Source organism: Diplotaxodon limnothrissa, linkage group LG12 (genome assembly GCF_057381915.1).
Source record: "Diplotaxodon limnothrissa isolate DT_005_m linkage group LG12, D_limnothrissa_male_GT1.1, whole genome shotgun sequence".
Lineage (NCBI taxonomy): Eukaryota > Metazoa > Chordata > Actinopteri > Cichliformes > Cichlidae > Diplotaxodon > Diplotaxodon limnothrissa.
In genome coordinates this window covers 3,558,185-3,577,562 of record NC_140607.1, presented here as the reverse complement: position 1 = coordinate 3,577,562, position 19,378 = coordinate 3,558,185, and the positions used below count along the sequence as shown (strand labels likewise).

The following is a 19,378-nucleotide window of genomic DNA, read 5'->3' as shown; positions in this document are numbered from 1 at the left end:
CTTTTCATCAAAACAGCCTTCTGGTTTTTTGTTTTGTTTTTTTTTGGAAAGGAAAAATAAGCCTCAAATTAGCCTTTTTGTGTTGATTGTTACATCTGTTTTATTTATAGCCTACAGTAACTTAAACAATCAAAAATATTTACATTACCATTTGTATTCCAGCTCTCTAAAAAATCTCGGTTTCAAACCCATGAAAAGCTGAAAGATGTGTTTTGTTGTGTTAACCAAGAATTGTGGGATAGAAAAAATCGCAGGGACTTGGTGGTCATTAAAATGTGTTCAGAATTTGCAAATTGATGATAATTCGCCTCCTAAATCGTGACACGCTGCTCTCACCTACATAAGCTGCCTTTATATAATAAAAGTAAAGTATCTGTATTGGAAATACTGGCCCTGTTTTTACTTGGTGTCGTATTGATACCAGAGGAGACGCGCAGTCTGTGGGAAGTTGAACCCAGTGAATCCACGACGTGCCCCTCCTCCATCAGCTGATGACGGTCAACCCAAAGCTGGGCAGGAAGTGCATCTTGTGCCTGAAGCTAGTTGGAACATGAACGGGAGAAGCTCGTTTTCACGCAGCTTCTGGGATAACAAACTAAGCTTTTGACGGTAGGGAAACCGTTTCCGACACGACATATAAACGACGTTACAGACATTGCTAGTACTCGCACCGAAGTACTCCCGTTTTTGTCTTGGTCGCAAAATATGAACGGCTGCTAATGTTAGCAGTCGCGTTAGCTTATTATTGAAGTTGTGTGTGTATACGTGTGTGTTGGTAACTCGCCGCACCTCGTATTTAAGAAGTTGTCACCTTGATAGCTGACAGTTGAAATAACCTTTCCCCCCCTAACATGTAGCAGAGCATAGTCAGCTAGTAGTTTAGCTATGTAGCAGGCAAACTCACGTATGTCAAGCTAAGCCCAGTGTCGTTAGGGGGGGGTCTTCCCCCCCATCATTTCGTACCAAACTTCATGAGAGATTCGTTCAGTTTAATGTAGCTTCGCTGATGTAATAATGTGCATTTCTGCACTAACGTGTTTAGTCTGTTTGTAAACTCATCCTACACGTAAACATGTTTAAAACTAGATATGTTTAACAGGACTTCATAAACACAGTTCGAAGAATTATTCGGCTTAAAAAGTAATGATAAAATATTAAAAAAAAAAAAAAAACCAAAAAAACAAGCTTAGTAAAATAAATGCTGGGTTGACGTATGGCTCTTGTGTGTTAATCTGAAAAAAATAATTTCTAATTATTATTAGTGTCTATAAGAACACCAGTGTTTTTAAATGTAAGCATTTGCTTCTTGTTAACTGTTAATAGTTGGTGTGAGTGACGAAGAAATTAAAGAGCTTTGTAATTTTATCATAGGCAGAAATTTAATTTCACTTTCTCTCTGCTACCATGTTTCTAGGAAATCCCCTGAAAAAACGCCAAAGTGAAACTTGTTTTCTCTTAACTTCTGTAGAAAAAGGGGGGGAAGAAACACAACAACGCATCCTGGGACATGGACAGTAGGAGAGGACGAGCGTGGGGGAAGCTTGTCAAAGTGGACTCCAGTGAAACTGTGATGCTGTTCAACAGTGAATGCACGGTTGGCAGAAAAAAAGGTGGTTAAGTTTGACTGTGTTTGGGAACGAGAAACGATTGGCATTAAATTCAATGCATTTTTTTTGTTTGTTTTGCTTTGTTTTTATCTCCTTTTGTTTTGAAACGCTTAATTTTCTGATGCCTATTAACAAATGACAGTCCTGTCAGGAGCGCAGACGTTGCTGTCAGTGTCTGGAGCTTTTGAAACCTCCCCCTTGAAAACACAAAGCTTTCTTTTAGTGAACCAAACTTAGACAGGCCCTTGTGATGAGAACAAAAGACATCCATCGAGAACATGCGTGCAGAATATTAAGTAGATTTTTTTTTTTGTTTGGGTTTTTACTAAAGAAAAGGTTAGGTCTATAATTCCCCCTGTGTCTGCTTTTGTTGTCGAGTGCTTTTTGGGGGTCTGCCTTTTTGCAATGCAAAACTGCTAGGTTTAATTAGTTTGCTTATGTCTGGGCAGTGAATGATTTAAAAATGTCACAGCAGCACAATTTCAGGTATAACATGCGATGTTTTTAAAGGCTTAAATTTGGCTAAAGATTAAAAACTCAATATAGATAGTATTGGATTAATGAAGCATTGTTATAGAATGTTTGGTGGAGGGGGATTTAAAAATATGTTTGTGCTGTAATGGTTTACAGGTGCCTTTTATAACCTATAATGTTCTCTCGAGATGGGCTTTTAAAAGCAGAAAAACTAGGAATTTCTATATTTTCATGATAGCAATTTTCATTTTTTTGTTTCCAGGATGTTATCTTTCCTTTCCAGCGAATAAACTTGTCTCAGGGGAGCACTGCAAGATTGTGAAAGATGAAAGCTCAGGGCTGGTGTGGCTTGAAGACATGAGGTACTCCAGGCTGAACTTTTGTACCACTCATATCATCAAATAATAAGCTCTCTGCTGCACCGTTGAGTAGAAATAAAACTCTTAGAAGAAGTTGGTTGAAAAGACACTGGGAGTTATCAGAAACGTGTACCACCAGGTTGAGAATGTCCTACTGAGATAGAGGGAAAAGAAAAAGGAGACGCATACACTTTAAAGCTCCTTTTCAGTCATTCACTTTTTTCCATTAATCTGAGAGCATCGTAACTTGCTAGCCTATTATAGATTTTGCGATTTTAAACAATATATTAAGCCACCTTCCTGTTTTATAGGAATACAAGCAGCTGGCAGCCAGCTGAATCGAGTCCCCTCGAGATGTGCTCATTAACAAAGACTCATTCAGACTGATGGCAACATGTAGGCATTTATAAATTAGACCGCAGTTGTTTGCAAACTTTTGACAGTCTGTCTGAGAGTGACTGCAGTCAGTACAAGTCAGACTGTGACTGTTTGCAGAAAGGTTGCCTTTTATCAGGTGACCTGTGTAATCGCCTTGGAATCAAAAACTGTTGTTTATTAGGAGGCAGTTTTGTCAAGATAAGAGTGTTGATTTTTCAGTTGAGCTGATTTAATGTAAGTTTGTTTGGATAGTGGCACATGAGATGACTGCTTGTTCTATTCTCAGAGATTTTTCAATTCATTTAATAAAGTGTTGATATACGGAGGCCTGTATTGATACAATATGACCACAATATCACTCTGCTGGATCAGTTTTTTTTCCCCCGCTGCAAAAAAATGCACATCTTCACTACCTAGTACAAAAATGGACAGTTCACACACTGAATATTTAAGTGGGACATGGTGAGCATTAGTTCGTATTTGTTCATAATGCCCCTTTGTAAAGCAGACGTATAAGCTAGGGCTGCTCTATTATGGCAAAAATGATAATCACGATTATTTTCACTGATATTGAGATCTCGATTATTTGACGATATTTAACAATAACAATGTATTGAATAATGACTTTAAAGATTGTCAAAAATATATATAAAATAGTGTGCAAATACTGATAACAGTGCAAATGTTTGCAATATAAGAAATCAATGAAAAATGTAAACATCTATGTTTAGTGAACTTTGCAGTGTTGCTCTGTGGTGCAGCTACGACACCGTAGCAAAGTTTACACACTATGTCTACTTGACCCACGTCTGACTGAACCCATAATGTTTCCACACCACTGAAGTTTTTTACCTCTCTTTTCAACCAACAGCAGTCACTCTCCTCTCCAAATAACTTCTGCTGAGCTTTCCGAGCTTCCCTCGGGTCCTCTTAATCAGCGGTCCCCAACCCCCGGGCCTCGGACCGGTACCGGTCCGTGAGTCGTTTGGTACCGGGCCGCGAGAGTTGAGGCTCAGGTGTGAAATGTATGGTTTTCAGGGTTGTCAGCGTTATTTTGTTATCGTTTTTATCGTTAACTCCGTTTTCCTGGGTCTTTTCACGTGTGTTATGAATAAATCTAATTTTTTTCGGTACCGGTACTAGTTTTATTTTGTTGTATTTATCCGCGACACCTTAAAGGCCGGTCCATGAAAATATTGTCGGGCATAAACCGGTCCGTGGCGCAAAAAAGGTTGGAGACCGCTGCTCTTAATTGTTGTGACACGTGTTCGAAACGCAGAGAGGTGCGCTCGATTTGTCACACGGAGCAGCGCGAGAGGAAAGCACGAGGGAGGGGCTAATAATCGGCTCAGTCATTTTTAATGATCGTTGAAAGCCCAGATCGTAATCGTGATTAAAATTCGATTAATTGAGCAGCCCTAGTATAAGCAGTATAGTTAAATATCATGTCTGTCTGTCCGTAGCACTAATGGCACAGTGATCAACATGTCCAAACTGGTCAAGAAACAAACTCACATGCTGCAGAATGGCGATGTCATCTACTTTGTGTACAGGAAAAGTGAACCTGAACAAAGTGAGTTTTGAATTTGTGAACTATAACAATGATATATTATTTTGTATGTGTGTATATGAAGACAAAAACGCGTACGCTGTGTGCTCTTGTCACCCTGTAGACATCGCCTATGTTTACCACTCCATCAAACTGGATCAAACCGCTTCACAACACAATTATGGTGAGTACCTGAGTAGTTCCCCACAGTTAATTTGTCAAAAGGAGCTAATTACACAAACCAGCCACAACACACAACATTAAAACCACCTGGCTAATGTTGTGAAGGTACCCCTTTGTGCTACCAAAACACACTCAGTTTCTGGGAGCCCTGCCTGTCCTTAAAGTGTCCTGTGGTGTCCAGAGCTGGTCGGTATCAGTGCTTGGTGGGTGGTACATGCCACTTAGTTACACGAATGGAATGGGCTACTGTTCACCAGCAGCATATTACACAAAAGCAACACGATCAAAACGAGTCACTTCATCTGTCTGTGATTTTAATGTTGTGGCTGAACTCTGTAGATCTTTACTTCTGTTTGTTTTGTTAGTCATCTCCCACTCTGTACTCAGACTTCAGCCCACAGCCGTCCTCCTCCTCTTCCAGGTTCAGAGATGGCCCTCTCTGTAGAGCCTGTAATGCTCTCAAAGGCTCCTCGGGATGCAACTCAGGAGGAACCTCAACCCTCTACCTCTGCTTCACACTTCTGTATTGAGACTGCTTACTCTTCTGGTGCCATGGCAACCACAGGCTCTCCTGTGACTGGTGGGTTCTCTACTCACGCACTTTTAAAAGGTTGGTGTGCAAAAGGACAGCGGGGAGTATTCATAAGATTAAAAATCACTCTTTAAAGTCTTACATTATGTACATTTACCGTTTGGAGCTTCTCTAAATTACTTTAAGTCTTCAAATAGAAAAAGAGTTAACAGCCACGTCTTTTGAATGAAATGATAAATGGGCCGCTTCTTATATAGCATGTTTCTACTCTACTTGAACACTTGAGCTCTTTATACAACATGCTTCATTCACACAAGCACTCCTTTGTATGTCCAAGTGCTTTCTAGCTAACATTGTGATGATCCAGGAGCAGCCTTCCCAAGGATATGCTCTGGCATGCAGACTTTAGCAGCCAGCGGTCGAACCACCAACCTTCCGATTAATAGATGACCTGCTCCAGGGCCAAACACAAAAAGCATTTTTTTCTGAAATATTACAATACCTAAATACAGATTTGACACAGCACTGAACACTGATAGCACCTGCGCTTTCTCGCCCACTCTTCTGTCAGACAGCAAGCTGACACACTCACTGCAGTGGGACACGTTGCCTCGCCTACTCATTCACTCACTGCGCTGTCTTCTTATTTTAATTTTCTCATTTGCTCCGGTTACTTGTTTGGATTTGGTGTTAAAAACAAGTGCAGAGTCTCTCTGACCGGTTTTGGTGCATAAAGAAACTGATGGAACGCTGTTTCAAAATATTTCAGCTTTAAATCAAAGAACATTAAGATGAGAAACTCAAGTGTTGCAACTTCTGACAAAACAAAAAGCACCACATTCACATGTTTGTAGTTATCTTTTAATAAATAATAACCCCCCATGACCTCAGAAATGGTTTATCAGTGATATATAAGTATTGAAGTTGAAATTCTATTCTTTTTGCTTTGTATTTACTCCAAGTGAGATCAGTAAAGCTGGAGGACAGTCTTTGTGTTGGTGTTTCAGGAAATGTATCTAATTGATCTCACAGGATGGGTCATCAATTACAACATTTCTACACTGTAAAATATTAAAAGGGCTAATGTGAGGAATTTAGAATAAGACATCAGGCTGTTTACACATGACCAGTTAATTAGAAATTATAGGTGCACTTTATAAATTCCCCTAAACTGCAGTAAGTTACGAGATTTTCTCTCACTCAAACAGCTACAGTGAAAGCTTCTGCTACTGGAAGGAGGGACAGATAATTAAATGGAGATGAGCTGCTATACCTGCCTGAATCTGATATAATTTACCTTACCAACCAAACACAGGTGCAACAGATTCATAAAAAACGACGAATGCCATGTTCTCACATCATTTTCTAGTATGTTTATAACATCAGCCTTGTTCTTCTTTCCACTCGTCACAGTTTTCTACTTCTAACTGCTTTTTTTCATACTGAAGGCTCATACTGGTTTGTGGCTTTGAGCTGGAGATATTTTTACCTTTAGCCACTTTATTCTTGTTAGCGTGTTTTTAAATTTCCATGTTAATGAGGGAAGGTGATTTCAGCGTCTGATCAGGTTTGCTGTTAAGAATATTTTCATGCTTTACCAAACTTCATGTTTTCAGTCACGTTGAAGAGCTTCCATGCTAGCTACATGTTAGCTTGTGGCTGCTGTGAGTGTGTGTTGAGCATCTGATATATGGGAGGGTGACCAGCCGGTTGGTCTGACTCAGAACACTGAAAATTGGTCAATCGGTGCATCTCTATTAGGAAAAATGGCAGCGTTTAATAAAAGTGTGTTTCAGATAAATCCCCGGTACACTCTGCATTTGAGGTATACAAAGCCCCTTGTGCCTGCTGCATGGACTAACTACAGGATCTTTAGATTGCTTTGGTGGGAATAGTGTTCTGTGGTCATGGCTCTCAGAAGTTTGTTGCAGGGAACTCCTTAGAAAGACAACAATACTATTTTCTCCAGATGAGACAAGTAAAATATGTGTTAATTGCTGAGCAGTAGAGATGCTATTTGGTGGCTTTCTGTACTTCTGAGCAGAGCAATGTGAGCAGTTTTCTCCTGCTTTTGTTCCACATGTAGCTTCAGCTCTTTGATGGAGAGAGTCCAATAAACGTGGACTAAAACTGGCATTCCCATTTTCCCAATTTCTCTAATTCCTCTGGAAGGCAGCCACCAAATAGGTTATATTAATATAGTCCCTGTGTAGTTTGTTTTAGCTGTCTAAAGTCTGGTTGTTATTGCTTTAAAAAATTATAATATTGCAGGTGTTTAGTAAAATATAGTTGTAGAAATGAATATTGAGAATAATAATAATGTAATTGTTCTGACATAAATTGGTACCACCAGCTCATGTGTTTTGACAGTGTGACGGATGATTAACTGCTGTAGAGGAGCAGACAGTGAGCTGTGAGGACTCTGTGCTGCTTTTTGAAACTCTGATTACAGTTAGTGAGGGAAGAAGATGATTTACAGCTGATCAATACTGAACTTTACGCTAATTCAGCTTTATTGTTTGGCACGTGTCCAGCTGGTCATTATTGATTACAGTACTGACCCACACATACAGTTCTTACACACACACTGGACTTTCTGGACTTTGGTTTTGCACAACACTGGTCACTATATTCTTCATTTCCGGTTAATACTTGTACAGCTGCTGTTATTGTGTATATATTTATTTATATTTAGATTTCTTCATACATTCTTATATAGTTCTATATTGTGTATTGTGTATTTTGTTGTACAGTTATTTTATTTTCAACTTTAATTTATATATTTATCTTTATCTTATTCTTCCCAGTTAAATTTACCCTTCATTCTAATTTGTGTTGTACAGTTATTTCATTTTTAACCTTAATTTATATTCTATTCCTTCCTAGTTAAATTTACCCTTTTTAATTTTTCATATTTATTTCCTATCTTATTCATAGCCTTTTCCTTTTTTTGTTTTCTTTAGGTCACGAGCAGTTGTCCAAGCATTTCACTACATATCGTACTGTGTATGACTGTGTACGTGACAAATAAAATTTGAATTTGAAATTTGAATTTGAATTTGATTATATCTGGCCCGGTGTTTAACTGCCATTTCTGTCTGCTTTCATCTGCTTTGTGTATTGATTTGTTTCTCAATCTTGAAATCTTAGGTTCAGAGTACTCTGCTGGTACGGTGCCATTTTCTTTACAGTCACTCTCTGCAGTAAATAAACAAAGATGATTATGGTAAAAGAAGCTATCCTCAGCAGAGTTATGATACATGGTCAATAGAAGTCATTTCATCCATGTTTTGCCAGAACACAAAAGGCCAATGAGAATAATACCATGCTGAACCAATCACGTGGCTGGAATAGTTGGTCATATCAGGTTAGGCTAACAGATCAGCTCCATGGAAACACTTGTGTTACCTGCATACATCTTGTACACCCTCAGCTGTTTAACACCTGCTCATTATTCGGGACACACAACCATGTTAGCTGGTCACAGATTACCAAGTGACACTGTCTGCTCAATAGAACCTCACAATATGACTTTATTTTATTTTTTTAATTCAAACTAAGTAAATGTTCCTTATCTTACACCAGCTTAGACAGCTGGGCTGCTGGTACCTTGTGTTCACACTCAAAATAACTTACCTGATTTAAAATGAATAAACGTGATTTTAAAAAGAGAACAGTCTGAAAGTTTCACAAAAAGCCAGGTTGGTATCATTTGTTTCCAACAGGTTGGTAAGTAAGTGCTGTTTATTTTTTCAGCATGACACGTTTGTTGTAGGTTAGAGCACTTGGAGTTGATATGTGTTTTAACATAGAGCTGCAGTGCCGACCAGCGTGTCTGAAGTTTGATGGGATTAAAGACTCCTACAAACACATAAAGTCGCGCTCACCACCACTAAATGCACTTAACTGCAAATGTGATCTCGGCAACATTACAGAACAATGCTTACGTCAAAAATAAATGGATTTAGTAAACTGGACACTGGTGTCATACTTTGCTACCACATCAGGTTTCTGGTCAAGTAGCACAGCTGATCCATATACGAGCCTCACTGGCCACCTCGTTTATATAATACGGCTCTTGTGTTTCTCAGAATTTGTATTTGTTTATTTATGTATTATTTATTTGCTTGAACCACAGTTGACTGAATGTCTGGTAGTTTGCTTTTGTTTATCCTTGAAAGTTTGTGGGATTATTTAAAATACAGCTGTAAAACGGTCTACAGTATAATTTTCATGTTCCACTTGCACTAAAAAAATAAAGAGAGAGAGATGGATGGATAGTCATGTATTGGTTGATCCAATAAATTTAGACCAGACTAAACTTAATTGGAAAATGTTGTAATCTGTTATCTATTAAAAACAAGTAGTTTAGAGCATTGAAGTCATTATTTGACCCACAACTGTTGTTCTTTTGTCTCATTAGGCCAAGCTAACGATCCAACCACTACACAGGAGGAAGAAACAGAAAACCTGGAGCCAACAAGCAAGAGGAGGAAAACCGATGATGGTTAATGAATATGTTACTTTGAGATTAAACTAGATTCCCTTAACTTCTCTGATTTTGTCAGAGCCATCATGTTCCAAGCCACATTTCATTTTAATCTCACGCTTTGTGTGTGTTCTGATTTATAATGTGCACCTACTGTGTTTACAGATAAATCTTATGAATTAGGTGTGCCATGCAGCTCAAGGCCAGAAGTGGTTAGTTCCTCAAAACCACCAGTAGAAGGGACTAAGACGGATAAGATGGAGGAAAGCTTGACATGTGTTATCTGCCAGGACCTGCTACATGACTGTGTCAGGTGACCTGATTTATTTCTTTTTCCTTTCATGTTTAAGTTACAATAAAAATAAAAAGAAGGTGTCTGCTTCTGCCCAACAGTATATGTGGCAAAAATAGTGTTTGTGCAATTCTAACAAGCTTGAAACAAAGCACACAGGGTGTTGACCTGTCGCTCGCTTTAGCCTCTTTTCTACTGGTACTTAACTAGACTACTCAATTTCAGTCGCTTTCCATTACAATTGAACAGTATCTCAGTGTGCATGAGATCGCTATAATTTCTGCCTTTAGGTAGAAACCAAGAACAATAACAGGTGGTCACATTTCCCTAAATGAAGCCATTGGATGGAGCTGTAAAACCCGCACGGTGCAAATTACCCTGTCTAGGTGTAGTGCAGCTATGGTAGTCGTTTGCAGCGATATGAAAGTAGTTGCATGTAGATAGCAGGTAGCTATACTTTCTATTGGCGGTAGAAATAGTCCTTTATGTGCCTGGTCCAAGGTGTTTAGAGTGATGTGAGTGAGCAGTATGGTGGGAACCAAGTAGAAAGTCTCACCAGGGTGCTTCCTCATTTACCTCACCTCCAGCAATGCTCATGGAGCAATGACTAGGATCATTATTAAATGGTAGAACCTGGTTAATCTCTTTGCAGCTTCCAGCTGTTGGGAATGTCTGATCCTATGCCAATAAAGGTGTGGGTTTGGTTTTTTCTTTTTTTCCTGTAGTTTGCAGCCTTGCATGCATGTCTTCTGTGCTGCCTGCTATTCTGGCTGGATGGAACGCTCTTCCCTTTGCCCCACCTGCCGCTGCCCTGTGGAGAGGATTCATAAAAACCACATTCTCAACAACCTGGTAGAGGCCTACCTCATCCAGCATCCAGGTGTGCACAGTGGACCCCCCTTTTTTTTAAGTCTTATTTTGCTCTTTGCCCTCAGCCACTGTAAACCTGCACAGATTTTTGTCTTTTTGTGTACCATTGATGAAACACGAGAGATCGGCGCACTTAACTTTACTTGATTTCCTTAATGAGCTCATTCTAAACAAACTGTCCCACAGAAAAGTGTCGCAGCGAGGACGACCTGAAAAGCATGGACAGCCGTAACAAGATAACTCAGGACATGTTGCAGCCAAAAGTTGAGCGCTCTTTCTCTGATGAAGAGGGCAGTTCAGATTACCTCTTTGAGCTCTCTGATAATGACAGTGACTCCTCAGATATCAGGTAATAAATCAGTAATAAACCTGACATGTAGTTTTGTTTCTTCTGTTGTTTCAAATCATATTTTTCTGTAAAATCATTTTAGATAGGTGTTGTAGCGAACAAAATCTTATTGTGATGGCTCCTTGTCTCCAGTCAGCCTCTGGTGATGTGCAGACAGTGTCCTGGCTACAGGAGTGATGTGAACCAGCTCCTCTTTGCTTCGAGCTCAAGCTACTGGTTCCCCGGTCTGCCAAGTCTACAGCCTATGCCTCCACCTCCCAACCCAGTTAGCGAGGAGGCGGCTGCAAAGGCCTCAGCAGAGATGCCCTCAACATCCTCGGATAATAATAATGAGTGTAAGTTAGAGGAAAAATCAAAGATTTTAGGAAATGTAATAAAATAACTGCTATTGCTCAGCTATAGATGCCGTCGTGTCACCACTGTCTGTTTTTCTGTAAATAGTGGCATAAATAGTAGGGGTGCAACGATATTCGTATCGATATTGAACCGTTCGATACAGTGCTTTCGGTTCGGTACGCATATGTATCGAACAATACAACATTTGTAATTTATTTTATCAACTTTCCTTCTGACGATGCTGTCTGTGTTGAGCGCTCAGTGACTCTGCGTTCGACTACTCCGCCTAGGCTGCACTGTCGAGCGCAGATCCACTGAGCGCTCAACACAGACAGCATAGTCAGAAGGAAGAGCGCAGGGCAAGCTAGCGAGACAGAAGTTAAGCTCTCCTTGCAACATGGACCTCCCCCACCCTCATTCAGATCTGGCGTTTGGAATTATTTTGGTTTTCATGTGACGTATGACCCTGAAGGTAAGCGAGTCATGGACTAAAGTAAAACAGTATGTTGGATGTGCCATGCAATGCTCAATTACATGGGTGGGAACTAGTGTGTTAGCGCAGTTAGCTCGTTAACGTGTTGGCCGTCTAGCCCCATGCACGGGGCGATCGGCGGTAGCTCGTTAACGGAGATTTGCCGTGTTGTGGCGTTAAGGTCATTTCAACGAGATTAACCTGAAAGCACTAGTGGGAACACAACGAATATGACTGCACATTTACGCCGACATCATCCTAGTGCAAAGACAAAAACAACAAGCATGCTACTAACTTTAGCCGAGTCATTTAGACAGCTGTTAGCACATGATTCTCCTTATGCTGCTGAGAATATAGCCCAGAAGAAGCGGATAGTATAGCTTTTATTTTGGAAAGAGACATTTCTCTGTAATAAACTCTCTTTTCCAAAGATGAGTGATTCCTCAATCAGATACAGGGCTCGCAATATCGCTAGCCTGACGTCCTGGAGCTAGCGATTTTTTCAGTCGGGCTACCAAAATCTATCTCTTCCCTGCCCGTCGGGCTATTGTAGGAAAAATATATGTCAATGCTTTTGCATTCTTTCAGAAATGTAGCTGGGTAATTATGTCATTGGCATCGGTGAGCCACTGTCAATATGTGACATATTGAAGTCGCGTTTGAATTTGCGCTTGTTTTTTTGCTTTCACTTTGCAATCGTGCGAACTGTGTATAGAGAGGACAGCACTGATCTGTGAGTGATGATAATTTGTGCACCAATTCCTCTGACATCGTCTTATTAATCGTTAGCTTACTATGCAAACATGACAAGTGAAATCTCCCGCAGCTTAAACATGTGAGAGGTTGATCGCGCAGAGAATCGCTGAGCTTATGTGAGTGCGTGTGTAAAAGCAGCAGGATATATATTTTAGTTCTGCTGAGCCAAATAAGACAGGTCAGGGTGAAGAAGTGACAGCCAAAGAAAAGCTTACCACAAAACGGAGAGGTTATGACAAATCAGACTATAAGGCAAAAAGAAAGTGCAGCTTTATGGTTTCATGGACAAAAGAATTTCTGTGGCTGCAATATGACGAGCTAAATAACCAGGGCTGCACATAAGTGGTCCGCAGGTGCGCATTCGCTGTCAAAATAAAAAACACGCACAAGGGTTAGGGTTAAATTTAAAAACTGTACTTTTGAGTTAAAATATATATTTATAATTTTAATAAATGACAAATTAAAAAGGCATGAACATTTTTTTGTATCGAAAAAATATCGAACCGTGACACCAAAGTATCGAACCGAACCGTGAATTTTGTGTATCGTTGCACCCCTAATAAATAGGCGTCTTTGTGGTTGGCACTCTAACACCAAACGCGTTAAACAAGAATGATTGTGTGGTCAGACAGTGCATGTTAAAGCCCCCTTTAGCACAACAGCAACATTTCTCCTGATTTGCTAACACATCTTTGCATCTTGGCTCTTGTCCAACACTTCTTTCCTGCCTGCAGCTCCTCAGGAGTACCGCTGCCCCCCTCAGGGCTGCCATCTCATATGCACCTGCTGCCTCCAGCCAATGCCAGACAGACGGGCCGAGCTCGGCAACCAGCAGGTTATTGCTCAACAATGTGAGTGGCATCAACACCTGTTAGTCCGTCTGCTGAAATGTAACGTCTGCGTTGACTGAATATGATTGACTACGATTTGACTGTCACTCAGAAATTTGCATGCAACTATAGTGAAATGCAAAGAGATCATGTCAGATAATACAAGACTGTAAGCCGGTGCACAGTGGACTGTGTAAGGCTGCTCTGTTTATGTAGCCTTGTGGTATGTATTCTATATAGAATCGACTGATGGATAAATTCCAAATTTGTGAGTCATATCATATCTATAAATCGATTTTTTTGCACCTTAGATGGATGATTTGTGGTGTTTTGGCAGGTGTGCTGTGCCAACGACCTTTCTGTCATATGTACTGGGGTTGCCAGAGGATCGGTTGTCAGGGCTGTCTGGCTCGATTCTGTGGTATGTATCTGTTTGAGCGAAATAGCTCCAGGATATCCTGTGTTCACTGTAAACCTTCACCCTTGTGGGATTTGTTTTGGCCTCTAATTGAAAGGACTGAATCCTGAATAGTGCCCAAATCCAATATTTGTATTTTTCTTTTTTCCTATTATATGAACTATGTTTACAAAAATCCTAAACACTAGACGTAGCATTATTTTATGGTGAATACAGTGTATGATCTAACACTCTGAAAATGTATTATTATTATTATTAGAGGCATTAAACTATAACTGGTATGTTTTTCAATAATAAGAGTTCATTAAGTACAGTACTGTAGCAGCTAAACAGTTGAGATAAAGCACTACTCCTAAAGAGCTTTACACAATACTGTAAAAACACAGTATTTGCAGCAGATGAACAGTATCTGAAATTCATTACCTTAAGAAAAACAGCACTCATTCCCATTCAAAGCCTTTTTGTTGTCAACTGTTGTCTTTTTAACACATTTAAAAAAACTCTCCAAAAACTGTTTGTTGTTTTTACTCTGAAATTAAAATTTGAAATGGTCTGAGAACTGTGAATCAGCTAATTCATTAGTGTTATTATTATGTTGACAATTAAAATCCACTTTGCATTTTTTCAGACCTCAACCTGACTGACAAAAGCCTGGATGGTGCGCTGAACAACAATAACTACGAATCAGAGGTCCTCCGGGTAAGATGGACTTGTATCCATTGTTTTATGAGTCAGTATTTTCGTTGACCACTTATTTCCAGTGCAATAGTTAATGCAGTGGTGTAAAGCACCAAATAAATGCAGTCATCTTACAACCTGTGACCTGTATGTCAGCATGTACTCTTTCCATCCTTCCACCAGAACTACTTATCCTCCAGGGGGCAGTCTTGGAAAGATCTGCTGAAGGACTCTTTGCAGGGTTTACAGCAAGGAAACTACCTTCTGACAGGTGAGTCCACTGAAAGTGAGTGCTGCAGATGCACTGTACACAGTGCTGTTTAGAATCAGAGCAATAACACTCGATCTTCTCTCAGATTGTCGTATCTCTGCAAACGCCATCCTGTGTTTCTGCTGTGGCCTGCGAGCCTTCAAGGAGCTGGCCTACAAATACAGACAGAACATCCCTTCATCTGAATTGCCAGGTCAGAAAATCCTACTAAATAATTTGTGACAAAAGTTCAAGTGCTCCTTTTTTTTTTTTTTTTTTTTTTTTTTTAACTTTTTTTTTTAAATATATCTAAACCTTTGCTGTACTAACCTCATTAAATATTCTGTCTTCAGCTACTGTAACGTCTCGTCCAGACTGTTACTGGGGACGTAACTGCCGCACGCAGGTGAAGGCGCATCATGCAGCGTAAGTCAGTGAAACTGAAGTTGCTGACACTATGTAATGTAATGCCATTTAGATTTTTTCTTGCTGTCAGTAGATCTAATTAAAAAAAGCTGCTGACCAGCAAGAAGTGCAAGCCCGTCATTGTTGTCATCATTATAATGCCAAGGAGCCCAACTGCACACAGCAACCCAAAGCAAATGCACTGTAACACTAATATGTGCCCCGCTTTTCTATTTGATATGATATGCATGCATAATGATAATTGTATATTGGACGTCAAATGGATAACGTTATGCAAATTGAGTTTGTTTGCCGTTTCAGATCAGCTTCTATGCATTTATACGCTTATTTTGAATAGTTACAGCTTGGTTAGGTACTAATACTCTAATGCCAAGTACTTATTTATTTTAGTAATAAATATATGGAAGCACAATGCATTCACTTGACAAAATAGTGTCCCATTTGCCTAAAATAACAAGATAATTATCCCAGAAACTCAGATTAATGACCCCAGCTCTAGTGCAGTTGGAAACGCTGGGAGATGGTGGCATCTTTGAGTGATCCTGATGGTGTTGTTACAGGCTGTCTAGCAGACGTAGCAGTGTTTCTCAATATGGCGTTAAGATGTATAACGGTGCGTTACACTCGATTAAAACATTAGAGCTCCAAGACACCGTGGTGTTTTTCACTCCTCTTGCCACTAGGTGGAGTCCTTGTATAAACTGCCAGATAATTCTTCATGTTTTAAAGATCTGTGCCAGCTTGTTTTAGTTCCTCTCACCTCATTTGACATTTGCCTTTACAAGCAAATCTTACACCACTTTTCCCCCCTCTTTATTTTAATTTCAGGAAATTCAACCACATCTGTGAGCAGACGCGTTTCAAGAGCTGAAGCAGCAGCGTGGCTCGTCTTCCCTCAGCCGTGTCAAATTGACATAACTGAACATCTCGTACATTCGAGGAGGCACAATCACTTTTTGCATCCATTGTTGCTAACCGCTTTATGCAATAATCCCAGTCAGATATTACAATCAAGTCTCTATGTACAGCAGTGGCAAGGGTGTCTCTTCAGTAACACTATGCACATTCATATAGAATTAATTGCAGAGTTCAGAAATGTGTGACGCTGCTTCTCGGAGTGAAGACCTTAATAGATAATTTACACAATGCTGCCATTTAAATTCTCATCTGTTTTTCTTACATTATCTGCCATAAGCGGGTAATCAGCTATTATTTGCCTGAGCAGTTCATTTATTTGTAAGGTGAAGTAATTAGGTTCTCCCTAATAAATCTGTCCTCCAGCATGTGCAACAAAAAAATAATGCGAATAAGGCAATCTGTATGGATTAGAGCCATACATGCTTACAAGCGCTTTCTATGTACCCCCTTAGCCTGGGTAAGTTGAGGCTTAATAGCCCTTATGTGTATTGATGTTCATTAGCTCTCTTACTCGGTGTAGAATCCAGAGCTTCCTGCAACATGATGCTGATGAAAATATGTTGATGTCATTAGGGGGAAACAATGATGAGTAGTGTTAAGTAACAGAAATTGTATCATGTTTATTGGGCCAAGAGAACCAAAACTGCTGAATTTAAACAATATTATTAAATGTAAATGCACAACCTCCAAGGGTCTTTTTCACAAGGGCATTAGTCTGTTCCCAGGCAAAGGTGAAAAGCCATGTATAAGCAGCTTTCACATAATGGTGTAGATTTGTAATCCCATGTGATATCTGTGTAGGACTTTGTCTGTGGGTAGGGGATCATTGAGTTGTAACACTGCCAGAGGGCCTGGGGGCCTCTGTTGTGTGCTTTTGCTCTGGATAATCATCTCCAAAGTGATTAAAGTATAGTAGGAGGAGCGCCTGGCGAGAGATGCGTGGGAAGGGCTAATCTGTGATGAAATGCACGGTTGCGTAGAACAGAGGGAAAAATAGATTGCACTCCAAGCAGCTAGTAATAGTTAAATCTTTAGTAGCATGGAGGTTTGACATACTGCTCCTGCAGCATGTAGTTACTGAACAGTTGTGCCAATACAAACACAACAGTGCATTCTGTTGTAAAGTTGTCATTTGCAGTGATTGCAGCTACGTGTTATTAAGGCTTACCTTAGTTGACTTTGTTGGATTTTGTCCAGTTTTTCTCTGGTTCTTTCCTCAGGTACAGAAAGCTGCTGGTTTTTGTTTCATTTGCAGTATAACCATGTTTGGTGGTTCAAAATTCTGTTAAGTCCTATTGAATCCAGTGACCATTTGTTCATCATCACCCAAGTGTCAGAAACGCATGCAAACATGCACAGAGAACTTTTGATGTCTACTGTAAAGGTTGACAAATCAGCCTCTTATGGCCTTATTTAGTGTGGCCAGATTTAAGCGTGCACACTCATAGGGGCCTTATATTTAAATACAAGGATGAAGGAGTAGTCTGTTAGTTGACTTTTACCTAGAGTCACTGTAGAAAGTGCTGGAGGATGATGTAGAAGCTGTTAAAGCAGGTGTTAGCTGTCATCCAGTACATTTTGTGTGAGTTCACTGGTGGTATTGTTTTTCTACATTTATGTAGTATTTTAGTTGACTTGAAGAGAAAACAAAAACGTACTGAGTCTAAAAAAAATCTTAGTGTTTATTTTTTACTGCTAAGAATCTTTGCACATATTGTCGGCTCATTTTTATTTTGCTGGATTATATCGAGCATCATGGGAAAACTGTATCCAGTGTATGGGATATAAGTAAGGCTCATAAACTCTGATGAGTAATCATGAAAACTTCCATTCCAGACTGAGATGTGAAGGAGAAATGCAGTAGCCAAGAAAAAAATCTCCTTGATAATTTGAACCAGTTGCTCGAGTGTGGTTTATTAAGATTAACATTTTCTGCGGTTAATGTGGATGAAACGTGTCGTTTGGGAATCATCAGGTTTTCATTAGCGTACTGATAGAAAAATTGAATTGTGAATGGGGCGTTTCCCTGGCCTCTGCCTGAGCTCCTGATTTGAATTTGTTACGTTAGTGGTTTAGGTGTTTCTTGTCCTTTCTTTTACCCCCTCGGTTATGGTGCGTCTACGTTAGCATTCCTCAGCAGCTCAGGCCCTCAGCACAAGCCCGGTCGATCCCCTGATAGAGTGGCTGAGTTTTAATTATTCCCTACAGGAGATCTGGGGACCCTAAGCCAACAACAGTCCCAAGCCGCTCCAATCAGGAATTAGTATTAGAGGACTTTGGAGAAGTGCTTTGCATTCTCCCTTGAATGGTGTGTGTTTGGGGGGAATGATTGTTATGTTGTATACTAAGGCAAATATTTACTCACTTTGTGTGCAAAAGTCTGGACCAAGCTGCTCAGCAGTATGGAAGAGGCAGGTTTCATTCTACCTCAGCACAGCTCCCAGGAAAGTGGGAACAAACAGGCATCTGTCACAGTAACATCAGCTAAGAGCTGCACATCTGTCGGTGCGAGAGATGAACGAATTTTCGGATGCCTAAAAACTATTTGCAATGCACTATTTGAACAATTAGTCTGGACTATAATCAACTGCTAGTGTGATCAGCACTTGGCACATGCAGAAAGTGTTTGGTTTTCATTATGAGAAGTCTCTTCACACTGTTGTATTCTACAATTGTCTTTGAAAAATGCGTATGGATCTGATTTTGCTGTTAATCTTTACCATTAAAAAAAATGATACCTGAAAGAAAAACTGACTTGCTTTTGTTAACTTTGAGTTTCTGTAACCTTTGAACATGTGATTTCAGTGCAAATCTTCATTCTGACTTTGAATGGTTTCAAACAAGTTTTTACTCTGTGTAGCTCTGAGTTAATCAACAACACAAGCTGCAAATGATTTTGCCTTTATTAAAACTTTACATTTATTCATACTGACTTTTTTTAAATACTATTGTGAATGCTAGTTCTGTCTTTATGCTATGTAATGGTGTATATTGGTACTTAATATGCTTTTATTTTGATTTCCCTTTTATAATCCAGCATCAGTCTTAGGGGTACATACTGAATGCCTGAACTGTTGTAGCATTAATATAAATGTATTATCTATGCTGTGTGGAACACTTTTAGGTAATATGCAACTAAGTATTTGCTACGATGTACTAAAGAAGCGTCCCCATGAAGAAGATCAAAAAAAGAAAGCAAAAGGCTGGCACAG

General features: G+C 39.7%; 1 protein-coding gene across 1 annotated transcript; it reads left to right on the top strand.

Annotated features, from left to right (window-relative positions):
- Positions 1 to 533: 533 nt before the first annotated feature.
- On the top strand, positions 534 to 18,893 carry chfr (checkpoint with forkhead and ring finger domains, E3 ubiquitin protein ligase). Its single transcript, XM_085367040.1, has 18 exons — positions 534 to 609; positions 1,415 to 1,610; positions 2,344 to 2,443; positions 4,282 to 4,391; positions 4,492 to 4,551; positions 4,972 to 5,130; positions 9,506 to 9,589; positions 9,737 to 9,884; positions 10,589 to 10,743; positions 10,920 to 11,082; positions 11,215 to 11,417; positions 13,381 to 13,497; positions 13,814 to 13,897; positions 14,523 to 14,593; positions 14,756 to 14,843; positions 14,929 to 15,036; positions 15,176 to 15,248; positions 16,077 to 18,893. The coding sequence occupies exons 2-18, from the start codon at positions 1,508 to 1,510 to the stop codon at positions 16,117 to 16,119; spliced, it is 1,869 nt and encodes a 622-aa protein (XP_085223166.1). The 5' UTR covers positions 534 to 609; positions 1,415 to 1,507; the 3' UTR covers positions 16,120 to 18,893.
- Positions 18,894 to 19,378: the final 485 nt, after the last annotated feature.